At 38.4% G+C, this 26593-nt stretch overlaps 2 protein-coding genes across 16 annotated transcripts; one reads left to right on the top strand and one right to left on the bottom strand.

Moving 5' to 3' along the window:
- Positions 1 to 531: 531 nt before the first annotated feature.
- On the bottom strand, positions 532 to 4465 carry RWDD2B (RWD domain containing 2B). Of its 7 annotated transcripts, XM_064410522.1 has the most exons (6): positions 4276 to 4293; positions 3838 to 3982; positions 3270 to 3488; positions 3112 to 3179; positions 1622 to 1987; positions 532 to 909 (listed from the first exon to the last, which is right to left on the bottom strand). In XM_064410522.1, the coding sequence occupies exons 2-6, from the start codon at positions 3844 to 3846 to the stop codon at positions 663 to 665; spliced, it is 909 nt and encodes a 302-aa protein (XP_064266592.1). In that variant the 5' UTR covers positions 3847 to 3982; positions 4276 to 4293; the 3' UTR covers positions 532 to 662. The 7 variants fall into 7 exon arrangements, with proteins under 7 accessions (XP_064266592.1, XP_064266588.1, XP_064266590.1 ...); XM_064410518.1 differs by lacking the exon at positions 3838 to 3982 and having other exon boundaries at positions 4168 to 4465; XM_064410520.1 differs by lacking the exon at positions 3838 to 3982 and having other exon boundaries at positions 4276 to 4464.
- USP16 (ubiquitin specific peptidase 16) lies at positions 4316 to 26593 on the top strand. Of its 9 annotated transcripts, none has more exons than XM_064410496.1 (18): positions 4316 to 4452; positions 7579 to 7677; positions 9245 to 9426; positions 10062 to 10165; positions 12472 to 12575; positions 14287 to 14465; positions 15465 to 15557; positions 16404 to 16534; positions 16865 to 16952; positions 17488 to 17566; positions 18419 to 18510; positions 19239 to 19295; positions 20130 to 20297; positions 20877 to 21543; positions 21799 to 21893; positions 25144 to 25230; positions 25485 to 25638; positions 26266 to 26593. In XM_064410496.1, exons 2-18 carry the CDS (start codon positions 7617 to 7619, stop codon positions 26388 to 26390), a joined length of 2466 nt encoding a protein of 821 aa, XP_064266566.1. In that variant the 5' UTR covers positions 4316 to 4452; positions 7579 to 7616; the 3' UTR covers positions 26391 to 26593. The 9 variants fall into 9 exon arrangements, with proteins under 9 accessions (XP_064266566.1, XP_064266569.1, XP_064266574.1 ...); XM_064410497.1 differs by lacking the exon at positions 4316 to 4452 and adding an exon at positions 4905 to 4929; XM_064410499.1 differs by lacking the exon at positions 25144 to 25230.

Raw genomic sequence — 26593 nt, 5'->3', positions numbered from 1 at the left:
TTATTACTATTAAACGTTTAAAATTTCAAAAACAAGTGATTGGCGTTTTTCACAATGGTATCTATCTTACCTGCACACACACTTTTACCTACAGAAAATACTTATGCCTTAGAGTAGGCATCCTAACTCCTCTTGGCAGCATGAGTAAGACTCTTGTAAACTTGCTCCCTTTGTTCCTTTTTTAAAAAAATAATGATCTCATGGCTCACTAAACTTTCAGGTTACAAGTAGAAGATTGCTTAGAAAAGAAGTTTTCATGAAGTGTATGTAAACAGTAACAATTAATGTAAACATTGTGTTCTCATTCCTGAGATATCCACACTGCAATTTTGTCTTTTCTTATTTGTATATTCATTCATCATATTCCATCTGTTCATCCATCTACAATTCTGTAACTGTCCAGTAGGTTATCAAACACATTTTCTTTCATTTTAAATAGGTATGGATCCTAAATCTTCTTAACACCAGAAAGTGCACAAAGCATTCATACAGTCATTTTCATTATTTAGGATTTCGTTGGATATTTGTTTATATTGAAAACTGGATTCATCACATGAATCATGATTTATTAATTCCCTCTCTGATCAACTGTTGCAGAAAAGCTAAGGAATCTGTTAAGAAGATTAAATTAGAAATGTAGCTGCTGGGGTCTCTGCTGATCTTCAACCCCTTGAATGCCCTTCAACTCCAAAGTACATTTGAAATATGTCAGCACATCCTTTTTCTTCTAAAAAATTATATAGTTGCCCCAAGTCCATATGATTTCCCCGAGCACCGTGTGCATCAAAACATTTTTCTTCCAAAGTGGGGAACTTTCGTTGTTTCTGGATCTCAGCATGTCCTCCACCTTCCAAAGAAACATCTTCTCTGTGCCGAATAAGGATTCTTTTCCATGTTAATCTTCTTACCCTGAAAGCAATTGAGGAAATATTAATCTACCTATAAAATAAAGACTGTTTTGGGAAATATTAAGGAATAAATACTATCACAAAAGTCAATAAATTCTATTTGTGTATATATATCTTGACAGAGATGGTCACATGGTTCATGAACTGGTCACAGAAATACTACTCACATGCAAACACTTATAAGCAGAAGCTTGGGAGTTTTTTATCTCCTCAGGACTGGAAACCTTTAATGCTATTCCTCACAAAATAATTAATGAGGATGTGGTTTCTATTTCAGGGCTCACTTCTGTCTTCCCTGTGCTAAGCATTCTCATACACTCTTAGCTGATACAATCAAATTACAATGCTTATTTAGTCTGCACCACCCAGAAGTATAAAAGATGTAAGGAGAATTAAACACAAATGTAAAGTGATATAACAGCACACATATCTAACACAACTGGAGTACTGCAGTCCATCTCTATAAAAGTGAAACACAGAGGAAAATAAAACAGAAATAAATGTGCATCTTGCAGTACCAGTTTCTTTAACTGTTGCAACCAACAGTACAGTGGATATTCAGAGTTGTATATGCATTATTATAAATACAAATACTTTACAGATCTTCACAGCTTGGCAGGTGGTTGAATTTCCCACCTTCTGGCCACATGTACAACATGACAAAATGCAATATTCTAACTACTAATGGCATTTAAGTATAAAGAAGAACTAACCTTGACCAGAACTCTTCACAACTACTTTGTAAACCTTCTACACAAACAACGCCTGGTTTCCCTGGCATGCAAAACCCTGACAGAGAGAGCTCCTTGGCCCAGTCAATAATATTTTTTCTTTTTTGCTTGTTGTAAATGTGATGACTGTAGATCCACAATCGAGTGAACACGGTGACTTCTGACTTCGTGGCATCTGAGGCTGTCATTGAGAAGGATGAAAGATCTTTGTCAATGTAACCAGCTGCATGGTCTTTAACCCATTCCCTCGCACTCAGCATGCAGGGCTCGCCACTGAAGTTTTGCATCAAGTATGCTTTTAGATCAGAGTTTAGGAGAATCTGCTGAGAGCGGCTTAATAACGACGACCTAAAGAAAAACATAAATGCATATAAATATGTATGTGTTTACAATTTACCATGCTTTTAAAAACACAGAATAATAGAATCCTTAGGTTTAGAAAGACATCCAAGATCAAGTCCAACCTTTGGCCGATGATCACCTTGTCAACCAAACCAGTGCACTGAGTGCCATATCCAGTCATGCACTGACCACCTCCAGGGAAGCGACTCTAGCACCTCCCTGGACAGCTCCTGCCAAAGCCTGACCAACCTCTCCATCAGGAAATTCTTCCTTATGTCCAACCTGAACCTTCCCTGGCACAACTTGAGGCCATTTCCTCTTGACCCGCCACTGGTTCCCTGGGGGAAGAGGCCAATCTCCACCTGCCTACAGTCTCCTTTCAGGTAGCTCTAGAGAGTGATAAGGTCCCCCCAAGTCTCTTTTTCTCCAGGCTAAACCACCCCAGCTCCCTCAGCTGCTTCCCATTAGGACTTGTGTTCCAGACACTTCCCCAGCTTCATAACTTTTGAAGTTTTGCTTCAAGTTGCCAAGAAAATCAGACATAGCTAGATAATACACACTTGCTATTGATATTTAACTCATATTAGTTATGAAAACATCTTAATAATTATTTAATTGGTGTGCTAGCTCTTGAATTCACAAACAGCACTCCCAATCTGTAAAATAAAATCAAGAAAAAGGTACTTGAAAAGTAAGTGTGGTGGCTGAACTAATCTCCTGTAATACACAAGTCTACTTCTTTAAACAGAAATAAAAAGAACAGAAGGCTGGAAGAAACAGCATTGTGACAAGGGAAGAGTAAGACCTTTGATTATCTTTTCATCCCTTTAATTAATCTTAAGCTTTATCAAAATAGACACATTTTTTTCTTGAGCATCAGACCTATGAACAGTATCTACATGTAACCCTTCTGCACAGGTGATGGCTCCTTCACTTTTCCCTTTCCCTCACTTATTTGCTGAGCACAAAGAGAAATCATAAGCTTGTATATTTGTTTTTTCTTCAGCACTATTGTCAACCTGTCTTAATTCAGCAGTAAACCATAAAAAAAAAAAGGACTGCTTTCTCTGATCATAACCGTATTTGTGCAATACACTCTAACTTATAAATGGTTTTATTAGCAGTTGTACCTCACAGTAATTTCTGGGAGAACAGTTGGATATTTAAATGGTAAAGCACAGGCCATAGAGAATTCCACCTAAAAACAAATGAGGAAATGTTTACTTCATGTAAGCCATAAAACCCCACAAAGTAGTATTAAAAAAGAAAAAAAAGTTGTTTACAATACCATAGAGGCATTAGGCATCTCTTTCTTTACATTCAGTGTAAACTGAACTTTTGAAGATGGCACCTCTGCAGACTCATTTTCAACATAGTGTTTCAGTTCAGCCAGAGCCAGCTGGTCTGTGACAGCAAACTCTTCCTCGTAAGGAAACATGCTAGACAGCAAATCTAACTCTGAAATTTGTATCTCTGCTTCTTCTTGGTTGGCCATTTTTGTTGTTCCCTGAGCAAAGAAAAATATAGGGAAGAAAGACATCGCTTGAATAAGAAATAATAATATATATAATATATAATATATAATATAATATATTATATATAATATAATATATATTACATTATATTGTATTATATCATTGTATATTATATATATGTAATATATAATATATAATGCTATATTATATATTATATATTGTTATATATTATTGTTATATGCATTATATATAATATAATGTATATTATACAATATATATTTTATATATATATAAAATATGAAATGGGACAAAATTCATTGACTATTCCTATGCAAATCATGTTACAGAATCACAGAACACACCGAGTTACAAGGAACTCACAAGGATCATGGAGTCTGACTTCTGGCCCTGTACAGGACACACCTAAGAGTCACACCCCGTGCCTGAAAAGCATTGTCCGAGTGCTTCTTGAGCTCGGTGCAGTGACCACTTTCCCGAGGAGGCTGTTCCAGTTCCAAATCACCCTCTGGGGGAAAAGAACCTTTTTTTTTTTTTAAAATATCCAACCCTAAACCTCTCCTGCTCGGGTCCTGTCACCGGTGGCCAGAGTGCCCGCCCCTCCCGAGGAAGCCGCAGATTAACCCGCATTAACAGTCATGAACCAGCCCACCATAACCGGCTCGCGTCCGCCAGGCAGTCTGGCTCACGCACACTGACAGCCCACGCAACTACCACCGCCCTGAGGCGGGACAGGACGCGCTGGTGTGTCACCAAACCAACGCAGGGCTGCCGGTGGGCTGTCCTGCCCGTCGAACGTACCGGCACCGCTCCGCCGCCCCGGGGCCCGCACACAGCACAGGTCGGGAGAGAGCCGGAGCGGCCTCTGCGCATGCGCGTCCGCGTCCCGCACCCCGCCCCCGGTCACGGCCCCACAATGCAGCGCGCCAGAAGCACGCATGGCAGCCCATGACCGCCGCCTCTCCACCGGTGATCGAGGTAAGAGGTTGCCGTCTGCCCCGTCTGGTGGAGTCGTGCGCCGCCAAGCTGTTCGCCCCGCCGCACCGACGGGTGACGGACGGGAGCCCCCCCGCTCCTACCACCGCGGCCGCTCTCCTCCCAGTGCGGGACTCGCTCCGCCGGCGCGCTGCGGCTGTCCCTTCGGCCGCGACGTGTGGGGCTCCTGATTGGCTGCGGCAGCTGTCGGTCATGGCGTGGGCCAATCGGAAGCAGGCAGGGCCGGGTCGTGGGGCCGGGCCGGGGGGCTGCGGGCTCGGCGCTCCCGGCTCCCTGCCGGCCGGGAAGTGCCGGCCGGGATCCTGCCTGCTCCCCGCCGGCCGGGATCCTGCCGGCCGGGATCCTGCCTGCTGCCCGCCGGCCGGGAAGTGCCGGCCGGGATCCTGCCTGCTGCCCGCCACAACCCGCGGGATCCCCGAGCGAGGCTCTCAGGGCTTTTTCCCAGTGTGTCAAATGCAGGTGCGCGTTTGGTCGTTTACAGACCGCACTGTCTTATTAAAAAAAAAAAAAAAAAATACATAAAACGGTTCGGTCGTTTCGGCTGTGCATTCCTGGTGAGGGCTTTGCCGTGGTGCAGAGCCAGTCGGACGAGTCTGCCCAGGCGTAGCTTGGGTTAAATTAACAGCCCCACGTGTCGATGCTGTCCTGCATTCCCGGCAGGAGCGAGGACAATTTGGAAAGGATTTTATTAATTAAAATTGTATCTACAAGATCAAGTGTTGTAGCTTTTTGCAGAAGAATGTGCTGTAGAGGAAGGTTGTTGGGTCAGCAGTTACTTCTTTTTCTTAACAAGCTGAATGCTAAGTTGCAGAAGTTGGTAATTCTGATGAAGTGGCCGCCGAGCCACCACCAACAATTGGGTCATCTGCCCTAAGAGTCTGCTCATGCAAACATGCTCCTGTGTGTAAATGGCTTGTCATACAGAACGTCCTCTGTGAGCATCATGACTAAGCCCTCCCCACCTTAATTCTTCTCTTTGGTTCTGTTATGAGAAGATTGACCAGGCCAATATTCAAGCAGCAATCAATTTATTAATAAAGATGGTGAAGTATGAGCAATACAGAGCTGGGTGCAGTGGGGGAAATTTTCCCTCCAACTGCACACCGATAGTTGGGGCTTACAGATATTTATAGGGATGTTCATAAGCTTTCTCAGCAGTTTCTATTCCCAATTTTTACATCACAATTCTATACACTATTGTGATTTAGTTTTTCTCAGGATGTATCTCAGCAAAGAGTATCCCCAGATGGTGGGGTCCAGCTTCCAAAAGAAGAAAGAAGTCTCCCAGCTGGTGAGGTCCAGATTCCAGATGCAGGTTCACCTTTTAATTGCAGGGACTATAAATCTCATACCAGTGATGTCCAGCTTCCCTTGGTCGAACCTATCAATCCTTGAGTTGATGTTCATCTTCCTTTCTCAAGCTGCTTTTCAATATTTTGTTAAGGCGTTGAGATAAGCATGTTTCCTTTTTATATATTCTAAAGCTATAGTTTCAAAGATACTTACTACAAGCGATATTCTAAAATTATACTTCAAAAGGTTATTATTGCAAAACTCTTTTTAGCTAGAAGCAGAAAGTTCCTGTCAAACAGCAACATCCTTAAAGCTTTAATTCAAATGCTCCTAAATCAACTTAACAATTGTAAAGGTTAATTGCAAACAAAGGCCTTCTTCCATGCTTTACTTCCTCAGTTATTTATTAGAATTGTCTTTATGACTGTCCCATGGTCAGTTTCCACATATACAACAATCACAGATACTACATTTCCTGTATGTACCTGACACGAAACACAGCTTGGTATTTCACAGTTCTCTTGGTATGACTTAATTATTTTGGCTTTGACAGCTCCAAGCAGACAGTGGTGCCCTGGGTCTTGTGTGCTGCCACGTGCAAGCAAAGAAATTAATTTGGAAGGGTTCACTGATACAGATTTGATGCTCGTTGTGTTTACGTGAAGGGTGGGCAGCAGGGTTAACCTGTCCTGCAAATATTAGAGACTTGATTTTGAACCCTTTTAGCTTCCTTGTTTTCATTGTACAATGTGAGTTTTAAGCTTACCTGAGATTTTTGGATTATCTTTTGTCAGGTAAGGTACAGGGGCTGCAGACTTGTGGACACCCAGGGGGGCATTCCCTGGTTTAGGGAGACACAAGAAAGTTACCTCAAAAAGCTGTTAAGACCCCATTGGCTCATTCCCCTGCTCCTATGTCCCTGAGCCATTCCCTATTCCCTGACTGGCCCTTATCTTTGTGCTGCCCCAAGACCAGGCTCACCCCCAGGTCTCTCAGAGACTGAAAAGCTTGGTCCCTCTGTGTGTGTGTGCCTGGGACCTGATCTTACTGGGCGCCTGAATAAAACATCTGTGGATATTATGCAAAGGCCCTCTTTGCTTCTTTACACTCTGGACTTTGCTAGCAGCAATGCAGGCTGCCACACAGAGTAGAAACTGAAAATGTTCTGTCACATGGGCAGTAGCCACCTATCTGAAGCCAAGCACTGGGGTTAGGACTCCAAAGTGGAAGATCACTCTTGTTGAGAAGGGTCCACAGGTATCGTGGATAACAGACCTGTCTGAATTATTTGCTTGATATGTAGGGAAGGTGATGGTAAATCTTCCCCAGAGAAGAAATTGAGAAATCGCAATTCCCATGGTCTATGTATTTTCAAATATGTTAAGAGTATTTTACTTGTGTCAGATTTCATCAAAGACACAGGAAATTTGCAGTCAACAAAATAAAAAGGTTGCAAATTCTTCAAGATTGAATTGGGACAAAACCAATTCTTTTTCATAAAATTTCTGTGGTGTTGCTTTAAGTCCTTAAAGTTTATAGGATTTTTGATAATGAAGTTTCCAGTCTTGTTATTTTGTGCAATGCTTTTGATTTAACATTTTAAATCATTTGGGTTTTGTAATTCACACTGTGATCTTTTCTATGCAACAGTTACAATTGTTTAATGTTAAACTATAATTAATATTTTGTTTGTTTTGAAAATGTCAAAACAAGTTAATTCACCTCAAGGCACAGCTTTGCCATATAAATAACTTGTGTAGCAATGAAGAAGGACAACTAAAACTACTTTCTAATCTTACTGTTTTTCTTTTTTAGGTCACTCTTCCTTTTAGGAACGATTACAGACATCAAATATGGGCAAGAAACGCATCAAAGGCAAAGCTGCACAGTCTGATGAGTCTTCGGATATACTGAGTATGTTTCCTTGAAGAAGTTTGTGGACCTAATGTTTCTTTTAACCTCAGAGAAGGCTTGAAAGCTGATTAATATTAGAAGGCCTTCACATTACTCACTGACTTTGAAGTCGCGTGTACAAAATCTGGATTTTTAATTGAAACCAAGTCTAGCAAGAAATATTGTTATCATGACTTTTCTAAGTATGCTAGAAAATAATAATCCTGTCTTAAAAGCTGAGATTAGTTTCTGTTTTTTTTTAGGAAACTCAAACACAGTTCTTTAGTGACACAGATTGTGTAAAATTACTCAGAATATAAAGGGTTTGGGGAGTCAGCTGCCAAGCTTAAGTTGCATTTTCCTAGTGAAAAGTTTATTGCAGAAGATTCTTGCTTTAGCAGTAAAAGCTGTGACTAAAATACTTTTCATGAAGCAGGTTGCCTTTATTCTAGCAGCTACTTTGGTACTGACTCTGGGCATTTCAGCTCTCATAGTGTTTTTTGGTTAAAATCTCTTCTTTCTGTCCCAAATAGTTCCTAATCCCAGATACTAAATTTTACTCTCCTAGCTCCATTGGACCTCACCTGTGAATTTTTTTTGTCTTGTTTACCTTGGTTATTGTAGCTTTTTTTTACTTATGTTGAGTAGCATTCTCTTCTACTACCTTATCTGCCAGGTCACAGATTGTGTCTTTCTCATCTTTTTTTGGGAAGTCATTTGAACCAGATTAACTTAGTTGAGGGAGAGAGGACTTGTAGTTTGAGGAGGCTTGGTGGAATGGCCTGTTTAAGTACACTGTGGTTTGGTTTCCTGATTGTCCTGATCTTCTTGTGTTAGCTTCTGTCTCTAATGGATGCCTTTTTTTATCTGCTTTTGTCTGGTTTGGTTCTTGGGGATGTTGGGGGTTTGTTTCCTGGAGTCAGGGTCAACGCCTGCTGTAACTGTTCCTCTTTTTCTCCTGCAAAGAGACCAGTTATGTTCTAGTTGCTGCTGGCATCTCAATTTTTTGCCCATGAATAGGTTATCTTATGACTACAAAGACCTGTAAAGCTACAAATGAAACTAAGACTAATCATGGTGAATAATTCCACTTCAACAGTAGTTGCCAATATACAAAATTTTTTTGTTTGTTTTTTAAAGGACAATTTTGTAGATGAAGCTTATGCTTTTCAGAAAGGCTAAAAGAATGCTGAATATCTGTGTTTGTCTCTTGTTGGCTAGCATTAGCACTGTGATGAAATCCTGTAATCTTGGATGGAAACAGAACTGGAGGTACAAAATTCTGCACCAATTCCAGTTTATGCCAATGGAAGTTTGCAATCTTGAGGCTGTAATCTTGCCAAAACAAAGATAGTGTGACAGGTCTGAAACTATCTGAGAAATAAAAACAGCTCAAAGTTTAGATGCAGCAACAGTATCCCCATATTGTCAGTGGTGGTAACAAAAGGTTTCTTTCTGATACTCTGATAAATTGTCTGTGTTTCATTGGCTCTAGAAAGACTATTCTAGCTTCTGGATTACTTCCAGTCTCTCCAAAGCTTCCATTTTTTATGCTACCTACATCCTTCTTGTGCTTTTCAATTTGTAGAACCTGTGTGCAAGCATATTCGTAAAGGAGTGGACCAAGGGCAAGTGAGAAAGTCGCTGCAGAATGTGGAGTGGCATGTTTGTCAGGACTGCAAGGCAGACAGTAAGACACAAGAGAAGGATGAGGAGAAGGAGACTGATGAAGGCACTTCGATATGGTTATGCCTAAAATGTGGCCATAGGGTATCTCTTTTGTTGTTAATTTGTCTTAATACCTTTCAGTGTTTTATGGTGCAATGGAACAAGAGAGTTTCTAATTAAATTCTTATATTCTCTTTTTTGGTTGTAAAGATGGTGCTACCTAGATGACTTTGTATACTGTAGAGTGTGATTGAAAAATGTCTGCTCTGAATGTCAAATGAAGTACTTGGAAGATGGCTTAAAGCCATTTAGCAGTCTTAAGGCTAAAACAGCCTTGAGGACTGGTTTTCCTAGAAAGTTTGAATTATTTTGCAGAGAAAATAAAAATACTCCTAATTTGTATTAGGGGTATTTTTACAAGATATTAATGCTCATGTTAGTTCATGAAACTTAAAACTCTGCATGTGAAGATGTTTTGGTTCTGTTTCATTCTTTCAGGTGTTTAGACTGGAATTCATTCATTAAATGTTCAGTCCCATAGCAGCTTTATTCTGCACCCAGTAATTTATCCATGTGCAGAAATAAATATTTCAAAATAGATGTCCATCTGTTGATCCCAGTTAATTGAACATCATTGAACAGTTTTGATTGTAATACTTTGTTTTTACTCTGAACTTACATATGTTTCATTGGCAGTCAGATGGATTTTGTGACACTTGTGGTTATCAATATTGTAGGGCTGTGGCAGAAATTCTCCAGGCCAGCATGCTTTAAAGCATTATGAAAAACCAAGATCAGATCCCCACTGTTTGGTTCTCAATTTGGACAACTGGAGTGTATGGTGAGTCATCAGGCAGCACAAGACAGAGCTGGAGGGCAACAGAGGCTGGAATATAGTTTATCCTTTCTTTGGGAATTCTGAGATTTCTCTCTAGGCATATATTGAAGTGTTTCCAAACATGTAATTTCCAGCAGTCTTTGCTGAGATTTGCAAAATAAGTGTTATTTTCCCGTAAGATTTATGATTAGAAAATTTTCATAATTGAGGTTGAACTTGACCAGCTAGTAAATGTGGTTGACTTAATATTTTACTGTTTTTTACTTGGTCAGAATACTGACACATGGACACAAATGTTGATCGGTAGCTCCAAATCTTAAGTTTTGACCTTGGGAGAAGGTTCTTTTCTGATGTGGACTTAGTGACAACCTTACTTTTATCTCCTGTGTAAATAAGAGTTTTTAATACTACATATAGACAGGAAGCATAGCTAGAATTACGAGATGCTTCTGGATCAAGCAATACAAAATCCACATCCCTGGTAGTTTTTGGTTCTCGCAAAAGTAATTTTATACTTGTATATATGAGGGGGAACCCTAATTTTCTAAACTGTGCTATATAGAAATACTGTAATTGACATAGAGTTTTTGTTTTGCTTAGTAATGTGGTTTTGCAACTTAGTATCTGTCACTGTGTTCATTTTACATAACATTTTCTATTTGATCATACTTAGCACTTACATATTATGATTGCTACTTTTAATGAATTCTAGAACGGAAATGGACATTGTCAGTTACATTATAACTAATGAACTAATGAGCTTGTCTTTGTAAATTTAAATTAATGTTAAAATTGTGGGTTTGAAGTGCTCTATTTTCCCTGGTTTTTAATCAAAATATTTGCAAATAAGAGGAAGTTGTGGAAGTAAGATGTTTTGACTTCCTTCCAGAATTTCTTGGTTGTACAAACTTGCCCAAGAAATGATTCAAACATTGATATATTGGCTATAAATTAGTTATAGATCAAACCCACTGTAAAGAACTGTATTTCACAATGGGTCTAGTGCAGAAATTTGGATCAAAATTTTAATCAAAATTCTAATTCTAATAAAAATTCTTTTATTAATGATATGAATGTTTGACCAAATCTCTCTGTGGTGTGCATGCACATGTGATTCAAATTGGATATAAATAAGAACTGTAAAGAATTTAAAGATGTGTGGAGAGGAAAGGGAGAGTTCCAGGTATTCACTAAGTTCTGCTCTTTTGGGTTTACAACTGCTGTTGTACTTATTTTCAGTGCTGGTCAAACAGCCATCACTAACAAAACCTTTTCCAATACCTTGATTCTTTCAAGATTGTCTACAATCTTTTTGACAGGTAGAAGGTTATGGTGTTGAAACACACAATGGAAGTAACTATCCTTTTTTACTGCAGGAGTGAGAATATCTATTTTTATTATTAATCAGATAGACAATAGACAAGCAATCAGGGATCAAAAGCTGAGTCAATTTTTTTAATGAAACATGAGAAAATGTGATGACTATAGCTAATGCCAAAGAGGCTGGAGATCTGCAGAAGCACTTTGCTGCAGACTTCTTCTGCTTTTAATATCAGAAAATTGAGGCTGACTTATGGTAATCCTGAAATCTGCCTAAGAACTGTAATTGGTGCTTTCCAAAATGCAGAGGTATCAGTACTTCAGAGAGTTGATTGGGTGGAACTACAAAATTGGTAGGTGCAAAACTCCTTCAGATGTTTGTGTCCTGTCATGGTTTTACCCTTCTCGAGCCTTTATGACTGCAGCTTCTCCTATGCTTTTCTCTAAAGCACATTAGTGGCACAACCATATGCTTCTTTCCTCATAAAGAGACAAATGGTGTTTGTATCAGCAGTAAAAGAGCAAATACAAGTCTGCAGGTTTAAGGGTGGACACTTGAATTATTTCTTATCTGACTTAAATACAATTAAGCTTGGCTAGAATATTCAAAATATTTTTCCATGCCATAATATTCAAAAGTCATTTCCTTTAAGGCTTGATATCTTAGTTTCTTGATTTTGGCAAAGTTTCCAAGCTTTTCCTTTTCTTGTTGCAGGTTTCTAAGCATATCTTGTAAAAGTCTAATTTATACTTGTGAACTGCAACCGCCAGTCACCAAAATAATTTACTGAAGATAATTTTAAAGTGTTTTATTTTTGTGACAAGTAGATTGAATTCTTCTCTAAGACTTATAAATCTTACACTAAAACCTTGCAATTTTATAACTTTGTGTAATGAATTGCATTAAAAAAAAGTAAATAGCTTAGGATTTTTAAATAATAAGAAAAAAAATAGGATTAATTGTTTTCTTTTGGGGGCGGCGGAGACAGGTGCTACCTATGTGATAATGAAGTTCCATATAAAACTTCAACCCTTTTCGGCCAGACTGTGGATTTTGTTAGAAAACAAGTTGGTATTGACTCATCACATGCAGGTAAGTAATTATAGTATAGATAGAGTAAATCAGAAGGTATCCTAAGTGTTGGAGACAGTACTATAAATCCAGAATTTACACTAAATTAGATTTCACTCCCTATGGTAAAGGGAAAAACTAATTTCTCCCCTTTTTTAGTATTCTTTGTCACAATTTTGATAGCTTAAGTAACGTCCTAGCCCACAGATCTAATTAGATCAGGATTTTGCTCATCATCCCCTAAACATTTACAGGCAAAACATATGAGAATAGGCAGAAAAAAGACAGTTTTACTGTGACTTTTTAAAATGCGACATTCAGTTTTTCTGCAAAAAGGCATTTCAGTACTTAGGGTGCCTTGTTTATTCATTGGTGTTGCTCAGTCTGTCTTGAGACTAAAGAAAAATTCTCCTTGCTTAAGGATAATTTTATATGATTTTTCTGAAGTATTTTTGTGGTTATTTTTGAATGTATTAGGAATGACTAAGTCTCCAGCTGTTGCAGCACATATCCTAATGGAAGGAGTAGTATACAGAGGTTTTGTCACTGGATCTGTACGTTTAGTTTAGGCAGCTGCAGTGATTTTAGGACTCTAAAATATTGTGTTCAGTCTGCAGTCTATCTGTAAAATACGATTGTTTAAAAGAAAACAAACCCAGGAAAAACCCTCTAGTTTCCATAATGGCAAAACTAGTTTTGTACAAGGCGTTTCCACTAGAAAAATTGGATGAATTTGCGTATGAAAATAAGTGCTATAACAAATGACTGTAAGAAATTCCAACACTTGGGTGAAACCACAGGCCTTGTGGGAAATGGAACACAAACATCCAGCAATGCCACATGGCTGGCTCTGAATTCAATTTTTTCAGAAAGCAACTGAGGTTTTCCCATAGGGAGCAGAGTTTTTTGAGTGGTCAGTCTTTCCCAGACACACACTTGAACTTCATACCAGTTGCCAAAATTTTCTTCTTGGATTTGAACTGGAAAACCAGTGAATACTTGAGTGCAGTTGTTGCCTGTTTCATGTGTTCTGTGTGTTGTTGTTCATCCATCTGTTTCTTGTCCTAAGGTTGTATTGTCTGTTTTCCTTGCTTTTTCTGGACTTGTATTACTTGATTTTACAGGTAGTATTAGCTCTCAGCCCTATTTACCAGAAACCTAACCAATAGCTGACTGCCAAACTGGCAGAACCAGTGTGGATGTTATTTTGAAAATTGCCTGGACCTCCCTTACAGCTTTATTAAACAGGCCATTGAAATTTTCAGCAATGCACCAAAATAATTTGGGGGAAAATATTTTTAACTCATCTTGAAGACTATAAACCTTTCAGGATCATCTGTTTAGGTACATGAAATGAATATGAGAGTGCTTTAACAGTGGGAACCAGTTGGATGTTGTAGAAAGCCCTCACATAGGTGATTTTGACAGGAACATTCCGAATTCTGAAGAATTTCAGAGTATGTTGGCATAAATGGCTCGTGTGCCAAGAGATGTTTAATTTGCTTGCTGATTTGAAACGGCATTTCAGGGGGTTCGCGATTTGTTGTTTTGTTTGTTTTTTAAATTCTATTACCTAGACAATTTGAGAGGCTAAACCAGTAGTTTTGTATTTAAAAATTAAAGAATCAATTGTATAAGCTCTAAACATCATAGATTGCTGCCTGCTATAATAATCTTTCCTAGCCTATATCCTATAACTATGTTAACATGTGATATGTTTTTATTATTTCAGAAGAAAAACAAGAAAACAAGGAAGTTGAAAATAAAAAAGTAGAAAAAGACAGCAAAAATGAGCAAGAAAAAGAAGTTTCACTTAAAGAAGAAAATTCTCATTCAACTTCTAATGGAGGAATCACTGTGAAAGGACTTAGTAACTTGGGGAATACATGTTTCTTTAATGCGGTGATGCAGGTACAGGACTTGCTGTTGATTTTAGAAGAACTGTGAATAGGAAAAAAAGCCACAAACAAAATGAAAAACAGCCCACAACAGCCCTGCCTCCAGCATTTTACAGTGACACAATTAGAATGTGGTTTTTTTATCTGCCAGGAATGATGGCTTCTTTCTAAAATAGTGTGTTGGCCCAGAGAAATATGAAGAAATGGAGCTGCAGGTTCAGATTTGCTCTAAGGGGAAATACAATAAACTGCCTTGTCCTTGAGGGACAGCATTTTTCACTGACATAAATAAGCTTGCCAACTTCCAGTTATTTTTTAAAAATATGAAATAGTCAGACACATCACCCCTGTGACCTCATAGATTATAAGAGATTAGTACTCAAAAACCATGGGTGTTTATTGTAATAAAAATGTCTCTCTCAGCAAAAGGAAATCAAAATGAAATATTGGATGAAAAAAACAGGATAAGCAAGTTGCAGGCATTGCCATCTTGTGTGACTCGTTCAGGTCAGAAATGTATAATAAACTTGTTCTTTCATGTGTATTGAAACTAACATTATCTTGTGCTCTGTTTTTTGATACTGAAGCTTTACTCAAACAAAATTCCCACTGTACTTGCAGATTTTAGTATACTGCTTTTGATTTACTTTTAAGCACTTTTTAAACCTAGCAAATACATACATTGCATTTTATCCTTTGAATTTTTAGAAACAGACACTAGTAAATACACTTGTCAAAAGATCAGTCTGTATAAAAAAATACATTTAGGGTTTCTGCAATATGAAGTAATGCTTATAGAGGGCATTGGAGGTCCTATTAGCTATATGGAATGTACCTTTTAATCTTAAACACAGGTGGGAATTCTAGAGTGGTAATTAACCACTTCAGTTCTGTGTTTGGGAAAATAAATTGCTGCTAAACTGATTGCTACAAATTCCATGACTAGAAGAGTTCAACTGCCCTTCCTGTTGTCCCCATTTTCCAATCTCTTTCTGTCTTTTGTGTTCTACAGAATTTATCACAAACTCCAGTCCTGAGGGAGCTGCTTAAAGAAGCTAAAATACCTGGCACAACAATTAAAATTGAGTCACCTGAGCTATGCATGGTAATATGCTTTGACCTCTGTAGTGTGTGTCCTCACCTTCTAGTCTGTTAAGGAAACCAGCCATACTTATCTGTCAGTTTTAAAGCTGTTCCTGTTGCCAGCTTCCTACACACAGCACAGCCAGCCAGCAGACTCCAACTCCATCCCCAGCAGACTGCCCTTGGCTAGCTAACCCACTCTTTTATAACACCCATCCTCACTGGACAGGCAAGGTTGTTTCCACTCTTTGATAATTAGCACAGCCATGATTCATCAGGGGCAGGGTTGCTTACAGTCCCTTCTCCTACATGTCCCAGCTAAATAGTAACAAGATTAGGGTGTAAAATCGGCAGGAGTTTCACCACTGCTTTCTATAAAGCTGCTTCTGAGGTCAGTGGAGATATTTTGTTCAGAGTGTAAGAGCAGTGATTCAATACTCTGATAGAAGGAGCGCTTGCATTATGATGATGTTATTTAAAGGATGAAAATGTGTAACTCTTGCTATAGTGCCACTTGTCTAAATGCAAAATAGGAAATTAGAGGATGTCTGTAGCACTGACTTAAATAGCACACCTGCCATTACAGTTAGAGATTTGGATGACAGAAAATGCACAACCTTTTTTAAGAAATTGGGTTTTTTCCCTAGTAAAGGTAAGAAATCCAGACTTTGAACTAAGCAATATATAAGTGAATTGCGCTATCATTTCATGATAAACCACACATCCTTTTTGTACGGTTAACTTATTGCCATTTTCTAATTTTGGGTATTCTATTTGACAATAACATTTTCAGGAACTGAAAAGGAAAAACTTACTGCAAAAGAATCTGCCACCGAATTAAGGCAAAATTTGCTTTTCTTCCAAACAGGAACCTCAGCTAATAAAACTAGATCATCCGGGTCCTTTAACACTAGCCATGCATCATTTTGTGACAGAAATGCAAGAGACAAAAAAAGGGGTAGTGACTCCTAAGGAACTTTTTGCTCAGGTTTGTAAAAAGTAAGTATCTGTACAATAGTAGGTATGAAAAAGTTTGTTGTTTAAGACTGTCAGTTTTCCCTCTTTCTTATCTCTAGCTCAGAACACAGCATATAAAATTTGTAGAATACTTAATTTTTGAAAGATGAGCAAAATAAAAATAAATAGGAGTAAAATGGAAGCTAGTCAGTTACATACTGAGTAGCTGGCATCATATTTTTAGAAAATACGATATGTAAACACTTGTTGCTTTTATATACTTACATTCTGGGGACTGTCCATGTGTGTTTGCCATTAATCATTTTTGCTTTATCTCTGAGTTCAGTTATACTTTACAATTTCATTTAACAGAGCAATACGATTCAAAGGTTATCAGCAGCAAGACAGTCATGAACTGCTTCGTTACCTACTTGATGGAATGAGAGCAGAAGAAATCCAGGTGGGTGCTGAAGTCATAGTTATGCATACCTTTCTCTTCATAACCTGGACCCAGACTCTTTCTTCTGCTGAGGGGAGAAAGAACAGACTTCCTGAGATATGTCAACTTCTGTAATGTGGTTGTGCTGTCCGTAGCACTCACTTGAAGCTTATTAGCAAAGAGAACCCACACAAAAAGTGGGTTTGGGGTATGTGTGGGCACCCTAAAGAATATCCTTACGTTTTACTTTCTGAAACACACTTGTAGAAGTTCCTGGCTTTTTTGCCAGTTTTAATTTGGGCAAGTATTTAATCCTTAGACTGATTTTCTTACATACTAATTAGAACATTGTGGTTGCAATTCTCTGTTGATTCTTTTTTTTTGGTATCTACAGGAGCTATTGTGTAGTTCTGCAGGTATTTGTGTTGTTTGTATTGATTCTCTTAATTGGTGAAGATTATCCTTTTTCCTCCATATGAAACACATCATAAAATGAACTAGCTAACTGAATTATTTTAGGAAATTTTACAGAGTATATTTGTTTTGAAAATTTCAGCAAATAAGTGTTGGAATGCTAAAGGCGCTGAGTGACTCTAACAAAGAAAATGAAGAAGAACTTAAAAAGAAAATTAAAGGTAAATTATCACAGCATCAGTAATTTGTAAAATCTCCTCTGTTGAAGTATATAAAGTAACATTAATAGTATCAACTAAAAGATACATGTTTATTTGTACAACTTTATGACCTCTTGAGTATGCCTGTATCTAGAATAAAATTTAGTCTATATTCAAAATATTTTAAATTTTAGTCTCTATTTAAATGTCTTACTGAACTTTGTTGGCATTTCCTTCTTAACAGGATAAGAGAGAGTTGATTCTGTAGACATCATACATTAAAATATGTTTGGGCAATGATTAATAATTCAAATATGTAAGAAATTAAAATACTAGTATGTTAATATAATTTATGCAGCTGCTCACAGTTCATTGTTACCTAACAGTAGTATAGAAAAACTCCAAACAATGAAAAGAAGAAATTTTAAACTTTTCAACATGACTTAGGAGATGATCTGACAATTTAAATTAAGACTGTATTACTCTGAAATTACAACTTGAGGAAAATGGTTTTGTTTGTCTGGCAAAAGTTGGTGCTCATTTTTTAAGTTCAGATAGTTTTTCAGTCTTGAGAGAAAACAGGAATTCTTACTGCGACTCAGTACTTCTAAGAAAATGCATTTGAACAGAGAAAGTGGTAGAGGTATGGTTTAACGAAGCTGTGTTCTGGGAATGTGTTTTCACCCCCATTATTTTGATACACAAAATATTCTTAATTTAAGAATCTTGCTGTACTTGCTATCCTGAGGAAACCAGAACAGGCCAATATGTCCCATCATACATCTTGCATGTTATATTCTCCTTTTTTATTCGGTATTCCAGTATATTGTGTGTAATAATTTTAACTTTACTATATACTTTTTGAATTCTCAGAATATGAAAAGAAAAAGGGAATACAAAGTTTTGTAGATCGAATATTTGGTGGAGAATTAACCAGCACAATTATGTGTGAGGAATGCAGAACTGTAAGTAAACTGCTTGCTTTGAATAACCTAGAGTGTTATGTCCTGTAATCTGCAGGAGAACCCCAAAGTGACTATCTGTAGAAATAAGACTTGACTAGCTGCATGCTTTTCAAAAAGGAGAATGATTTGCTGGAATCTTTCTTTCGTTGTGTTTTAAAGTTAATTCTTTAGTGCCTTTCAAAAACATTCCAGAAAAAGAGGGCAGCAACAGCAGCTGCCTCTGCCAGAATTCTCTCCGAGATTCCCAGTGAACACCTTCCAGTGGTACAGATCATAGAGCAAATTAATTGTTATGGGGCCCTTTCCTTTTTCATTCAGGGGATTATGTTTTCCCCTTTTCCACAATGAAAAGTCTGTGGGAGTGCCAGGAGAACAGTTAAGAAGATGCTACTGGGATAATAAATCCTGAGAATGAAGTAATTGAGTGTATTAGCAAATGGACTAGTTGAATATCACCATGGATTACAGCTATGAGTCTCTTAGGCCCTAAGGTGCAGTCTCACTAGATAACTGAAATTCATAGAAGTATTTCCTTCTCATTTCTGTGGCAATGTGACTGCTGGATTTTTGGTCAGTGGAAGCTATTGTGGAGGTACATGAGCCATGTTTTACAGTTGAGTGCACAAGTAAAAGGGGGCCTGGAACGCAAATGTGCAGATACACTTATTGACAGCAAGCCAGCTGTTTCCAAACAAAATTAAATTTGACTCTTGATTATTCATTTAAAGGTATCCTTGGTCCATGAGTCTTTCCTTGATTTGTCACTTCCCATACTAGATGTTCAGGTAAGAAACTGTACACAGGTACTTTTTAGCTTTTATTTTTTTTATTCATATGAAAACACTTATTATACAGTCATTATGAAGAGTATTTAAGCTTCTTTCTAAAAGTCTCTTTTGCAAGTCAAAATGGCACAGAAAGATAGAGAATAAGATTTTTAATGAGAGTCATTCCTGTAAGTTGTGGCTCATAAATTGTCTCTTGAAAATCACAGATTGTTTGAGTTATTTGGGGGTTTGTTTTCACGTTTTTCGTCCATTTTCCTGCACCGAGTCCAAGAACACCTCTCCTAATACTCAGGTTATGGAATAAAGTTAAGAAATGTTAATAGGGTAGTATGTGAATACTTATTTGATCAATCTCCAGACACTCAAAGTACTTTATTTGCTTTATGTTTTGTGTTGATAATCCGTATATGTAATATTTCAGATTTTTTGTATAGCACTGTTTACTCGTAAACATTGGAATGGAACCCCCAGAGCCAAATGGCTCCTGACTTCTGCCAAAAATGAGTTTCCTTTTAGCAGAAGCAAACAAATTCTGTGGCAGGCAGTTCAACAGAAAATGTCTCTGCTTGTGTAAAACATTACTCTTCAGTGCATTTAATGAGATCTGTTAGAGGCAGAGGTGACGTTGTCCCTTTACAGGTTTAGATTTTGGCCCTTGATAGCCTTACTTTTCATACTGTTTCAGTCTGTTTCATATAGACTCTCTGAAGTGAGACACTCCTTCCATTAACATCAGGGTGTGAGTTAGTTGTATGTTACATCATTAAAACATTACCTTAAGCTGAAAACTCAGATAACATCTCTATTTTCGTGGCTTTTTGGATTTTTTAGAAAGGGAAAATTGCAAAGAGAGAAAACACTAAAAAAAACAAAGAAAAGGAATCTGAAGATGAAGAGGATAAAATCAATGACCATTACCTTAAGCAGAAATATGAGCCCTGTGGTACAAGTAAGCACCTTCAGAAAAAAACGAAGAAACTGGCCAAAAAAAAAGCAAAGGTTGGTTTGGATAGGTATTTCACTTTGTGCTTGCTGTTTCTGTTCAAGAAATTCTTTTTTGTTTCCTTAGTTTACATGAAGGAAGAGATAGCTTAGAACTTCTCCTCTTTTCAAAATACACAACTGAAAAGACCAATTACACCATGTCTTTGGTGTTAAGAAGTTCTGTTGAGTGTTGCTGGGTAGGAATAATACCATCATATCCAGTAGAATTTGTTGCCTGTCTGAAAAGCCTTAATTTGTATCAGACTGTTTTCCAGTCATTGATTGCAAGAATATTCACAAAACTTTAGAATACAGACACAGGAAATACCAGGAAGATAGCAAGAGCATAATTAGCTGTCTTTTGATAATACTGTGTAACAGGGAGCAGTGGGAACTACATCTGAGTGAGGATAAATTCAGTATTAGTAGAACTGATTACCTCTGATCATTTAATCGTGGATTATTCTCCCCCCCCAGTCTTGTGCATCTATGGTATGCAACAAAGATTATAAAGAAGTGGTAAGAAATGCTAAATATAATTTATACTTACTTTTTTTCTTTGTACTCTTGTTTATTATGTATTCAAATGAGCAGAGCCAACGCCGGCAGGAAAAACTTCAAGGAAAGGTGCTTCACTTGACAGATCTCTGCACAACTGAACAGCCAGAGACAGATGCCAAGTACAACCAAGAATCAGAGACTGAAATGAGCTTTGAAACTCCTGATAAGAAGCAAGAAGAGGAATCCTCACATGATTGCAAAGATCACTGCTTAACTCAGAAAGACTTGAGTATACAGGGAAATAGTACAGAAATTCAGAGCGGGCATGAAAATGGAGGAAAGCCAGAACAAGAGTGGGAAGAAAATGAGTCTCGCATGGATCTCTCTATGGAACGCTTAGATTCTCCTGTGAAGTTTGTCAATGGCCTTGACAATCTGTCTTTGAAAGAGGAGGATGAGGACAATGAAGATGAGGAAGAGCTTGCTACAGACTTTTCAAAACTCTGCTTGGGTGCCAGTGACACAAGTGCCACAAATACCTTGGATGGCCTTCAGGCTGTTCCTAAGACATGCGAAGTATCTACAGATGACCCCGAAATGGCATTTTGTACTCTAGCAAGCAGGGAAGAGCTGAACCATGAGGAAGATTCAATCCATCATTGTTTGTATCAATTTACCCGTAATGAAACACTTAACAAGACCAATAAACTACTGTGTGATGTGTGTACACAAAGGCATTGTGGACCAAAGAACAACATAAGTATGACAGACTTTTTTAAAAGACAACTTTAAACATATCCCTGTCTGCCTCTTGAGTGGGTAAAGGGTGGGGGGATTATCCCTTCTATAACTTTGTCTACTTTCATTCATTGTATCAAAGGGGAATGCTCAGCTTCTCAGGTCTTGTAGTAGATGACATTGTAACAGTATAAATAGGGAAAATAAATTCCTGCTGTAACATTTGTTTTGATTTAAAACACTTGTTTTAATCTTTGGTGATTTTTCTTTTCTGCAGGTGAAAAGGAGAATGTTTATACGAATGCCAAAAAGCAGATGCTCATCTCTCTAGCTCCTCCAATTTTAACTCTTCACTTAAAGAGGTTTCAGCAGGTAAGTAGCACATGTATACATGTATATAGCCTCAAGGTAATAGGTATATATGTGTACATATGCATGTAGTATTACCTTAACTTGAAAACATGCTAACATTACTTTTATTTTCTATAAAACTAGTTTGGTTTTTTCCCCAAAGTTCGGAAGGCATTAGTGTGCAGCATTGTGTTTTGTGGTCTTTGAGGCACTAAAGGGTGTTTCCCTGAAAGAATATTCCCTTAATTAAATGGAAAATACTGTTTTGTGAGTGCATTCACAACATATTCCCTCATTATTCTTACTGCTTACTGTATTAAGCAGAATCTTAGCATTAATGGTTTCCTACTATTACAGCTGCTCATGGGCTCCTATATTTCAGTAGGTATAGGTAAATAGGATCCCTTACTAATAACAAATAAATAACAAGTGGGCAGAAGTGGAAAAGAGGATTCTGAGCCTTGTGGGGCAGAAGGAAGGATAAAAGGAAGGCAAAGTAACTTAAGTTTTATTTACAGACGCTGAAGTCACTTACCTGTTTATTCCCAAGTTGTAGAAAAATTTTTGACTCAAGGCTTTAGCTTTTCAAGAGAGAAGAAGGAAAGGAAAGGAAAGGAAAGGAAAGGAAAGGAAAGGAAAGGAAAGGAAAGGAAAGGAAAGGAAAGGAAAGGAAAGGAAAGGAAAGGAAAGGAAAGGAAAGGAAAGGAAAGGAAAGGAAAGGAAAGGAAAGGAAAGGAAAGGAAAGGAAAGGAAAGGAAAGGAAAGGAAAGGAAAGGAAAGGAAAGGAAAAAGGGGAAAGGAAAAAGGGGAAAGGAAAAAGGGGAAAGGAAAAAGGGGAAAGGAAAAAGGGGAAAGGAAAAAGGAAAAGGCAAAGGAAAAAGGGAAGGGGAAAGGAAAAGGCAAAGGAAAGGGGAAAGGAAAAGGCAAAGGAAGAATGAAAGGGGAAAGGAAAGGGCAAAGGAAAGGGCAAAGGGCAAAGGAAAGGGCAAAGGAAAAAGGAAAGGGCAAAGGAAAAAGGAAAGGGGAAAGGAAAAGGAAAAGGAAAAAGGAAAGGGGAAAGGAAAAGGCAAAGGAAAAAGGAAAGGGGAAAGGAAAAAGCAAAGGAAAAAGGAAAGGGGAAAGGAAAAAGCAAAGGAAAAAGGAAAAAGCAAAGGAAAAAGGAAAGGGGAAAGGAAAAAGCAAAGGAAAAAGGAAAGGGGAAAGGAAAAGACAAAGGAAAAAGGAAAGGGGAAAGGAAAAGGCAAAGGAAAAAGGAAAGGGGAAAGGTAAAGGCAAAGGAAAAATTAAAGGGGAAAGGAAAGGGCAAAGGAAAGGGCAAAGGAAAAAGGAAAGGGGAAAGGAAAGGGCAAAGGAAAAAGGAAAGGGGAAAGGAAAAGGCAATGGAAAAAGGAAAGGGGAAAGGAAAACGCAAAGGAAAGGGGAAAGGAAAGGGCAAAGGAAAAAGGAAAGGGGAAAGGAAAGGGCAAAGGAAAAAGGAAAGGGGAAAGGAAAGGGCAAAGGAAAAAGGAAAGGGGAAAGGAAAGGGCAAAGGAAAAAGGAAAGGGGAAAGGAAAAGGCAAAGGAAAAAGGAAAGGGGAAATGAAAAGGCAAAGGAAAAAGGAAAGGGGAAAGGAAAAGGCAAAGGAAGAATGAAAGAGGAAAGGAAAGGGCAAAGGAAAGGGCAAAGGAAAAAGGAAAGGGCAAAGGAAAAAGGAAAGGGGAAAGGAAAAAGCAAAGGAAAAAGCAAAGGAAAAAGCAAAGGAAAAAGGAAAAAGCAAAGGAAAAAGCAAAGGAAAAAGGAAAAAGCAAAGGAAAAAGGAAAGGGGAAAGGAAAAAGCAAAGGAAAAAGGAAAGGGGAAAGGAAAAGACAAAGGAAAAAGGAAAGGGGAAAGGAAAAGGCAAAGGAAAAAGGAAAGGGGAAAGGTAAAGGCAAAGGAAAAATTAAAGGGGAAAGGAAAGGGGAAAGGAAAGGGCAAAGGAAAAAGGAAAGGGGAAAGGAAAGGGCAAAGGAAAAAGGAAAGGGGAAAGGAAAAGGCAATGGAAAAAGGAAAGGGGAAAGGAAAACGCAAAGGAAAGGGGAAAGGAAAGGGCAAAGGAAAAGGGAAAGGGGAAAGGAAAGGGCAAAGGAAAAAGGAAAGGGGAAAGGAAAGGGCAAAGGAAAAAGGAAAGGGGAAAGGAAAGGACAAAGGAAAAAGGAAAGGGGAAAGGAAAGGGCAAAGGAAAAAGGAAAGGGGAAAGGAAAAGGCAAAGGAAAAAGGAAAGGGGAAATGAAAAGGCAAAGGAAAGGGGAAAGGAAAGGGCAAAGGAAAAAGGAAAGGAAAGGGCAAAGGAAAAAGGAAAGGGCAAAGGAAAGGGCAAAGGAAAAAGGAAAGGGCAAAGGAAAAAGGAAAGGGGAAAGGAAAGGGCAAAGGAAAAGGCAAAGGAAAAAGGAAAGGGGAAAGGAAAAAGGAAAGGGGAAAGGAAAAGGCAAAGGAAAAAGGAAAGGGGAAAGGAAAAGGCAAAGGAAAAAGGAAAGGGGAAAGGAAAAAGGAAAGGGGAAAGGAAAAAGGAAAGGGGAAAGGAAAAGGCAAAGGAAAAAGGAAAGGGGAAAGGAAAAAGGAAAGGGGAAAGGAAAAGGCAAAGGAAAAAGGAAAGGGGAAAGGAAAAGGCAAAGGAAAAAGGAAAGGGGAATGGAAAAGGCAAAGGAAAAAGGAAAGGAAAGGAACACTACTTCTAAATTTAAGCCTGTTTGGTGTTTTTGGTCAATATACTTGAAAAATAGAGTAGGCAACTTTAATTAGACGAAAACCAATTTCTTATAGAAAATGGAAATGTGTAGCCTCATCCAAGAGACTGTAATATGAAGAAAATAACATTTATCATCATCTCCTTTTGTTTTTCCAGTTTGATACTGGACGATTGTTTGATTAAGGTGGGAGCAGTTTGCGTCAGTTCGGATGTTCTAAGATCAGATCCTCAGGCATGTTACAGTATCTGAGAGGCAAGAGTTGTCCTCATAGTTACTGAAGTGCATTAGAGCTGATTCTTTTTCCACTTCTGCTACCATTACATTAATATATGAGTGAGCTGAAGAGCCGTCTTAACTTGTGCTCCAGTGCAGCATGTGGGGGCAAGGACATAATGCTGGAATACTGGACATCAGAGAAAAAAACTTGCTTTTTCCCAGTTTTGTGTAATGTAAAACTAATTTGTATTGTTGAAACTTTAACCTGAAACATTTAGTAACTAAGCATGGTTTTAATATGCTCCATTTTAACATTATGGGGTTTTCCCTCTACTTTGGTTGTTTAAGGCTGGATTTAATCTGCAGAAGGTTAACAAGCATATCAAGTTCCCAGAAGTGATAGACTTGGCTCCTTTCTGTACAGCTAAATGTAAAGTAAGTGGGAAAACAATCAGATTCTCTGTTCTCTTGTTCTAATGTGCTTTCACAACATAGCATAGCAAAATCTTCGTACAATGTTTGTCAAGCCTGTTACTTTGTGTGATAACGTGTACTTCGCTGCTCATAACTTGTAGTGCTTGCATGAGTCTCTAATGATCAGTTTCCATTTCATCAGCAAAAAAATCAAAGAGTTTACATTCTTTAAAACCCAGCACTTGACTGACATAGCTAAACTTGTGGTTTTCTAGAATGTGGCTGAAGGGAATACAAAGGTCTTGTACTCTCTCTATGGAGTTGTTGAACACAGCGGAACAATGAGGTCTGGGCACTACACTGCCTATGTTAAAATGAGAGCTATGAACAACCACCTCTCTGATCTTGTCCTTCGAGGACAATCTCAAGGTAAATAATTAAATATTTTACAAATTATTTCTTACAGAATCACAAAATGGTTCGGGTTGGAAGGGGCCTTAAAGATCATGTAGTTCCAACCTCCTGCCATGGCTGATAAGTTCTCTGAGAAGGGCAATGAATCTAGTGAAATGATATAAGGATTGGCTGAGGGAGCTGGGAGGGCTCAGGCTGGAGAAAAGGAGGCTCAGGGGAGATCTTATCACTCTCCAGAACTGCATGAAAGGAGGGTGTAATGAGGTGGATGTCCAGTTCTGCTCCCGGGCAACCAGTGACAAGATGAGACTAAATGGCCTCAAGCTGTGCCAGGGGATATTCAGGTTGGATATTAGGAAGAAAAGAAGACAAAATGGTGGTTAAGCATTGGAAGGGGCTGCCCAAGGATGTGGCAACATTCCCATTCCTGGAGGTGTTCAGGGAACAACTGGATGTAGCACTCAGTGCTCTGGTCTGGTTGACAAGGCAGTGATCAGTCACATGTTGGATTCCATCTTGGAGGTCTTTTCCAACTCAATGATTCTATGATTGTACTCTATGATTCTTACTGAAGAACAGTAACAAAACTGATTGCTTCAATTCTTTGTAATAACTTTTGCTCCTAAATTTTTTCTTTCACAGCTTCAGAAACTGAGCCAGTCAAAGGTCAATGGTTCCACATCAGCGATACCCACGTACAGCCTGTCTCTGTGTCCAAAGTGCTGGGCTCCCAAGCCTATCTTCTGTTCTATGAGAGGCTGGTGTAACTCATCAGAAGAGCCTTCTTGTGTGTGCAGCCACCTCTTTTGGAGGTCTGAGAAGGCAGACTTGCAAATCATGTTGTTAACATGTTGGAGCTGCTGTATAGGAGGAAGTCATTTTATGCATTTTTGGCACACTGACGAGCAGTTAACTTATACTTTTTCCAGTGTTTCCACAACTTTTCAATAGAAGGTTTTTTTCAAAATTA

Source organism: Passer domesticus, chromosome 2, assembly GCF_036417665.1.
Source record: "Passer domesticus isolate bPasDom1 chromosome 2, bPasDom1.hap1, whole genome shotgun sequence".
In the NCBI taxonomy this organism is placed as follows: domain Eukaryota; kingdom Metazoa; phylum Chordata; class Aves; order Passeriformes; family Passeridae; genus Passer; species Passer domesticus.
This window is presented reverse-complemented; position numbering and strand designations above follow the sequence as displayed.